Source organism: Corticium candelabrum, chromosome 2 (genome assembly GCF_963422355.1).
Source record: "Corticium candelabrum chromosome 2, ooCorCand1.1, whole genome shotgun sequence".
Classification (NCBI taxonomy): Eukaryota; Metazoa; Porifera; class Homoscleromorpha; order Homosclerophorida; family Plakinidae; genus Corticium; species Corticium candelabrum.
Genome location: NC_085086.1, coordinates 11574417 through 11581916, shown reverse-complemented (window position 1 = coordinate 11581916; position 7500 = coordinate 11574417). Strand labels below are relative to the sequence as shown.

The window sequence follows — 7500 nt, the reverse complement described above, 5'->3', positions numbered from 1 at the left end:
GGCAACGTAAATAAATATACATAAATTGTTATTGTCTTAAATTAATATATTTTTAGCGCGCGTTAGGTATAGCGTTTGCGTACACATCCGTTGTAATATATTTTATTACAGTAAATAATTAATTAAAACAAGGACTAGACGTTATTTTAATATCAATTGTATATCAAGCCAGTTATGTCTGTGTGGTTTGCAGCTAATTTTGAGTCTGTGATTTGATATCATCAAGAGTTGGAGTTTGGCCATTGCAAAGTGGTCGTTGACTATTGCACGTGGAGAAGGCTTGAAGGCGTGAGGCTGTGGAGCATGAATGAGAGTGAGTGCTGGTTGGTGATAGGAAGTAGAGATTTGGTTTGTCTAATTTGTGGAGTAGATGGTGGTTGGTTGCTTGATGAGTTTAATGAGTTAATGAATGTTTTGTGTTGTAGTCCTCATTTCCTTATGGATCTGGTACGTGTGACGTTGGCGTGTGGACTAGAGAAATGGGCGTGTCAGTAGCTGTTTGTTAGTGATTGTGCATGATGTTTGTGATTCGTGTTGTTGTTTGTTTATTTATCAGTCTGGTTGTCTGTTTGTCTTAGTTTTTCTGTTTGTTGGTCTGTGTTTGTGTGTGTGTGTGTGTGTGTGTGTGTGTGTGTGTGTGTGTGTGTGTTTGTGTGTGTCCAATTCACAGTCTTCTCTGATTTTCTCCATACGTTTATGTTTGTTCATTGCTGCGTTTCACTTTAGGTTTACCGTATAGTGAGCCATGATACACGTGTAGGTTTGTTGTTTCTTGATAGAATGTCATTCGACTGACGACTGTCAACGGCACTGAGTTCTTACTGCAAGCTCCAGACACTGAGACTGGAGATAGTTGGGCTGAGGTGATCGGTGATACGATACGACAGCTGGAGCAAGACAAAACGGTTTTGTGTTTATGTCTGTGTGTTGTCTTGGTTGTGTTTGTGATGATGTGTTTTGGTGTTTTGTTTCAGATTGCGAATCCAATGGTTGCTGAATGTGACATTTGTTCATCTTCCAGGCCATTGCTTGATGCTCATAATAGGTGAGTGATTATGTATGGCATGGAGTGTATTATCTGTCTTTAGTTTGATTGTCTCTCTTTCTGTTTGTCAGTTTCTTTGTCTGTTTGTCTGCAAATCTATCAGTCTGTTTGTCTGTCTGTCTTTTTATCTGCTTGCCTGTCTCTCTGTCAGTCTGTCTGTTTTTCTGTCTATCTGTCAGTCTGTTCATTTATTAGTCTGGCCGTCTGTCTTTTGTCCGCCCATCCAGTTGTCTGTTTTTCTGTCTGTCTGTCTGTTTTTTGCCAATTTTTTACCATTGGTGAACAGACTGGAAAACCAAAACATGTGACATAAGTTATAATTAATCAAAAGTGTTGTACCTGACAGCATTCCACTTACTCAACTTTATAACAAGAGAATAATTTATTGATATCAACCACTGTGATTTAATTACTTCTAGACAAACCTTCTACCTCATGTCATATGTTACAACCAATTTGCTTACTTTGCTGTACTTGTCACTCATTGTATCTACTTTCATGACTAAACTAAGTCGATGATGTTTAGTGAACTGATAGCCGCCATGCAAGACCCTGATGCCGGCGTTCCACTTGGCGAGCACAAGAATGGACTGAAAACATACAAAGACTGTTTTGCTGGTGTGTTGTGTGTCTTATCCTCATCTAAGTTTACTTGCATAAAAATTTTGTTTGTTGCATGTGAAGGTTGTGAGTTAATTGAGTGGTTGTTGTCGTGGTCGTTTGTCACAATGAGGGAGGAAGGATGTCAATTAGCAAACAGTCTGTTGAACAAAGCGTATCTTTAGCCAGTGGGAGGGTTGAGTTCCAGGATCAGCAACATGTTGACCAGTAGGATGTTTAATCCATTCTAATTGACATAAAAATATCACTAAACAACTAATGATCAATATCACACAAAACAATCACTAACCATTGATAGCAATAGAATACACGCGTCCAATACAACCTTCTGGATACACAAAAAATGTATGACAACAAGAAGAAATATTGATGAATGATAATGTAGAACACGTGATCATTAGTATAACTTCAATAGATTTCAGATAATCAAGTAATACAGCAAATGTACAAAAATTGTTAATAAATAATATATGTAATACATAAATTAAAATATATTATTTATTATAAATTATTTATTATAACTAATATATTATACATAAATTAAAATATATTATTTATATAAATAATTTATTATAACTAATATATTATACATAAATTAAAATATATTATTTATTATAAATTATTTATTATAACTAATATATTATACATAAATTAAAATATATTATTTATTATAAATAATTTATTATAACTAATATATTATACATAAATTAAAATATATTATTTATTATAAATAATTTATTATAACTAATATATTATACATAAATTAAAATATATTATTTATTATAAATAATTTATTATAACTAATATATCATACATAAATTAAAATGTATTATTTATTATAAATTATTTAATGTGTGTACATGCAAGAACAGTAATTAAGCAGACTGACAGACTGACAGGCCAGCAGACAGACGAGTAGACAAACATAATTTATGTTGTTACAATGTCAAGGTATCTCAGTTGATGATTGAGATAATTTCATGCGAATACACACACACACACACACACACACACACACACACACACACACACACACACACACACACAAACACACACACACAAACACACACACACACACACACACACAAACACACACACACAAACACACACACACACACACACACACACACACACACACACACACACACACACACAATTAAAGATATTTAATATATGATGAGACATATCAGCACTGAGGAAGTAGTAAGTTCATTGCTTGAAAAGATTAGCAACAGCGCTGTATGACCAGACTAGACCAATCAATTAAGACTCAACTCAGAATGGAGAACTCATCACAGCAGGAGGGTTTCTTGGTGACTATTCAATAGAAAGTCTTAAGTGTGACTAATATTTGCATTTTCTTTCAATTTGTGTGTATTTGTTAAATTATAATCTCTAGTGATTGTATAAATGACAATTTATTGTAACATTTAGTGTGTGTAACATAAACTAGATCCTGAACGTTGTTTTCTTAATTAGTAGTCACGTGATTTGCATTTTGAACGAGCAGTCGTGAAGTGGAAAAAGGAATGCAAGCGTTTGAACATCCGGGAGAGTTTGTGTTTAATTTCTAGCTTTAAATGTTTGTTCGTGTTCGTTGCTCTTTGGACAAGCGTAGCAGTAAATCTGGTTTCATAACGGAAATCAGTGAGAAGGTTATCGATGTCAGTCAGTTAATCATTGAAATGTCGACGACGTGAATGGATTTTTCTTCATTTCTCAATCGGAACTTGTCTGTCTTGCTTTAGTTGGCGAGGTTGGACTTGCGAGATTGATAAACGTGCTTCATAGCTTTGATATTCCTGTTGAGAGTGGAGAAAACGACGAATTGAAGTGAAAGTTGTCAGAGTAAGTCACGTGATCGATAGTTTTAGAAATAAATTTGAGCAAGTGCAAGATGAGCTGGTGTAGGAGTTTTTGACAAAAACAGTGGCAACGTAAATAAATATACATAAATTGTTATTGTCATAAAATTAATCTATTGTTAGCGCGCGTTATGTAGAGCGTTTGCGTACACATCCGTTGTAATATATTTTATTACGGTAAATAATTAATTGAAACATCGACTAGACGTTATGTTAATATCAATTCTATGTCAAGCCAGTTATGTAGCTTGCAGCTAATTTTGAGTCTGTGATTTGATATCATCAAGAGTTGGAGTTTGGCCATTGCAAAGTCGTCGTTGACTATTGCACGTGGAGAAGGCTTGAAGGCATCAGGCTGTGGAGCATCAATGACAGTGAGTGCTGCTTGGTGATAGGAAGTAGAGATTTGGTTTGTCTAATTTGTGGAGTAGATGGTGGTTGGTTGCTTGATGAGTTTAATGAGTTAATGAATGTTTTGTGTTGTAGTGCTCATTTCCTTATGGATCTGGTAGTGTGACGTTGGCGTGTGGACTAGAGAAATGGGCGTGTCAATAGCTGTTGGTGAGTGATTGTGCATGATGTTTGTGATTCGTGTTGTTGTTTGTTTATTTATCAGTCTGGTTGTCTGTTTGTCTTAGTTTTTCTGTTTGTTGGTCTGTATTCTCATTTATTCACTTGCTGCTTGTTTTTCTGTTTGTCTGGCAGTTTGTTTTTAGTTTTTTGTTTGCTAGTTGCCTGTGCAATGTCTTGCCTTTCTGTTTGTCTTGTTAGTCGGTTGTGTGTGTGTGTGTGTGTGTGTGTGTGTGTGTGTGTGTGTGTGTGTGTGTGTGTGTGTGTGTGTGTGTGTGTGTGTGTGTGTGTGTGTGTGTGTGTGTGTGTGTGTGTGTGTGTGTTGTGTGTGTGTGTGTGTGTGTGTGTGTGTGTGTGTGTGTGTGTGTGTGTGTGTGTGTGTGTGTGTGTGTGTGTGTGTGTGTGTGTGTGTGTGTGTGTGTGTGTGTGTGTGTGTGTAAACATAGTCCTGTCCAAGTGGACTCTAAATTATTCATGCAAATTAGCAGACAATTTTATGAAAAAGTTCCACTGCTTGTGTAGACTGGACCTTCCAGTCTGGTTGGCTGGGGCCCTCTGGATCGGTGTGCCACTCCATACATCCATGCCTGGTTAAGACAAGAGAAGGATCTGTAGGATGCGAGTGTAGTGAACGTGTTGGGTTGTATGAGATTATTGATGATTACAAGGCAATCTGTTGCCTTCAGCAGGCATCCATAGATAAACATAATTTTTATGTGTAACCACATTGACTGCATGCCAATTCACAGTCTTCTCTGATTTTCTCCATACGTTTATGTGTGTTCATTGCTGCGTTTCACTTTAGGTTTACCGTATAGTGAGCCATGATACACGTGTAGGTTTGTTGTTTCTTGATAGAATGTCATTCGACTGACGACTGTCAACGGCACTGAGTTCTTACAGCAAGCTCCAGACACTGAGACTGGAGATAGTTGGGCTGAGGTGATCGGTGATACGATACGACAGCTGGAGCAAGACAAAACGGTTTTGTGTTTATGTCTGTGTGTTGTCTTGGTTGTGTTTGTGATGATGTGTTTTGGTGTTTTGTTTCAGATTGCGAATCCAATGGTTGCTGAATGTGACATTCGTTCAACTGCCAGGCCATTGCTTGATGCTCATAATAGGTGAGTGATTATGTATGGCATGGAGTTTATTATGTCTTTAGTTTGATCTTCTCTCTTTCTGTATGTCTGTCTGTGTGTCAGTTTCTCTGTTTGTCAGTTCGTCTATCTATTTGTCTGTCAATCCATCTGTCTGTCTGTTTGTCTGTTTGTCTGTCTGTTTGTCTGTCTGTTTATCTGCTTGTCTGTCTGTCTGGCGGTTTTTGTTCGTCTGTCTTCTTTGTCTGTCTATCTATTTGTCTGTCTCTCTGACTGTTTGTTTGTCTGTCTGTTTGCCTATCTATTTGTCTGTCTATCCATCTGTCTATTCTTCTGTATGTTCATTCGTTTGTTCCTCAGAAGTCCACGCATCTGTCCATCGTATTGTGCGCTTGTCTGTCTGTCTGTCTATGTGTCTGTCTCTCTGTTTGTGTTGTCTGTCTGTCAAATACATATATTTCAAATCCAAAGAAATTTCCATCAAGAGCCTAAAAGCTAGTCTTTAAGTAGACTTCCTCTAAAGACCTGTCCACACTAGACCAGAATGGATCGTGATTGGATCGCGATTTGATTGCGATCTGATCGGGATCCGATCGGGATAGCGAGCTTCCACACTGCACTTTGAAAACGATACCTCTGCCTCAATTCGATATCACGTGACTGATGACCGATGTGTACGTATGGCTTCTTTGCTTGTGGAAAGCGTTGATACAGCGACGTAAGGTGAGCGAGAACAAAAACGAGTGAGGAGTGCTAGATGTTCCGACTACACGCGTAGCGTACGTGAAGGTAACGCCCACTATTTCTAATTGGATTCAACCGATCGCGATTGAGTTGCAAGTGTGGACAGCGTTGCAGTTGGATCACGATCGGATCGCGATCCAGTTGCCAGTGTGGACAGGCCTTAAATCAACAACAAACAGTTAAGGCTACAACAGATGACCTCATAGGGGGGTCAGAATACATTTGATTACTTAGTTTAAAACATATTGATATTCGTCAAGGACACTGCAAGATTTTTGTCCAGCTGAAATTACTGCCATCTTTCTAGAGATCACACTTAAATTGCATTGCTGCAGCTTGATCGAAAATCGTCGTCTCCAGTGTGTTTGAACTCAGCAATGTTAGATCGTTTATTGTCATCCTTCCACAAAGCAGAGAGGACCCTCAAGCACTCAGACACTTTCTCTGTCTGTCTGTCAGCCTGTTCATTTATCTGTCTGGCAGTCTGTTCGTCTGTCTGTCTGTTTGCCTATCTATTTGCTAGTCTATCCATTTGTTGATCCTTCTGTTTGTCCATTTGTCTGTCCCCAGAAGTTCGTGCATCTGTCCATCTGTTTGTCTGTCTGTCTGTCTGTTTGTCTGTCTTTTTTTCTGCCTGTCTGTCCTTCTGCCTGTCTGTCTGTTTGTATGTCTTTTTTTCTGCCTGTCTGTCCTTCTGCCTGTCTGTCTGCTTGTCTGTTCTTCTGTCTTTTTGTCTGTTTGTCAGTCTGTTCATTTATTTGTCTGGCCGTCTGTTTGTCTGTGTTTTTGTCTGTCTATCCATTTGTCTGTCTGTCTGTCTCTCAAATAACATTTATTTCAAACATACATCTATAATACAATGCTAGCAAAGTAACTATATAAAGTTCTGTAACTACGAGAGTTTACTAGGACTAGATTTTAAAAACAAACAAACATGTAACACTTAAAAGAGAACAATGCAGACTACCCGGAGCCAACTTAGTGGCTGAAAAACTGGGTAGAGCAATATACAGTACAGTCAATGTCATTTGTCAGAGCTGAGATTTTTCTCATGATGACCTTTGTGTTGCACTTCTGAAGTTGAGTTGAGAATTTCTTTCTGTCTGTCTGGCTGTCTGTTTGCCTATCTATTTCTCTGTCTATTCTCTGTCTGTCCATTTGTCCGTCCCTCAGATGTCCGTGCATCTATCCATCTGTTTGTCTGATTGTTTGTCTGTCTGTCTGTTTATCTGCCTGTTCGTTCGTCTGTTTGTCGGTCTGTCAGTCTGTTCATTTATCTGTCTGGCCGTCTGTTCGTCTGTCTTTATGTCCGTCTATCCATTTGCCCGTTTGTCTGTCTGTCTGTTTGTTTGCCTATCTATTTGTCTTTCTATCCATTAGTCTATTCTTCTGTCTGTCCACTCGTTCCTTCCTCAGAAGTCGATACATCTGTCCATCTGTTTGTTCTTCTGCTCGTCTGTTTGTCTGCCTGTCTGTCTATCTGTATGTGATCACCAATGGTGACCACACTGTGAAACCAAATCATGTTGCATAAGTATATAATTAATCAAAAGTG

General features: G+C 38.1%; 1 protein-coding gene and 1 long non-coding RNA gene across 2 annotated transcripts in view; both read left to right on the top strand.

The window, feature by feature from the left end:
- The window catches only part of LOC134198186 (uncharacterized), a 4067-nt gene extending 370 nt beyond the window's left edge, over positions 1-3697 (top strand). The window contains exons 3-8 of the mRNA XM_062667529.1: positions 194-313; positions 426-447; positions 780-905; positions 975-1045; positions 1572-1873; positions 3146-3697. Of these exons, the coding sequence (XP_062523513.1) occupies positions 439-447; positions 780-905; positions 975-1045; positions 1572-1830 (465 nt within the window). The 5' untranslated portion in view covers positions 194-313; positions 426-438 and the 3' untranslated portion in view covers positions 1831-1873; positions 3146-3697. The remainder of the gene's footprint in view (positions 1-193; positions 314-425; positions 448-779; positions 906-974; positions 1046-1571; positions 1874-3145) is intronic.
- A 6-nt stretch (positions 3698-3703) lies between these two features.
- LOC134198187 (uncharacterized) overlaps positions 3704-7500 on the top strand; it is a 6079-nt gene continuing 2282 nt past the window's right edge. The window contains exons 1-4 of the long non-coding RNA XR_009972797.1: positions 3704-3905; positions 4018-4092; positions 4960-5085; positions 5155-5225. This is a non-coding gene — a long non-coding RNA (uncharacterized LOC134198187). The remainder of the gene's footprint in view (positions 3906-4017; positions 4093-4959; positions 5086-5154; positions 5226-7500) is intronic.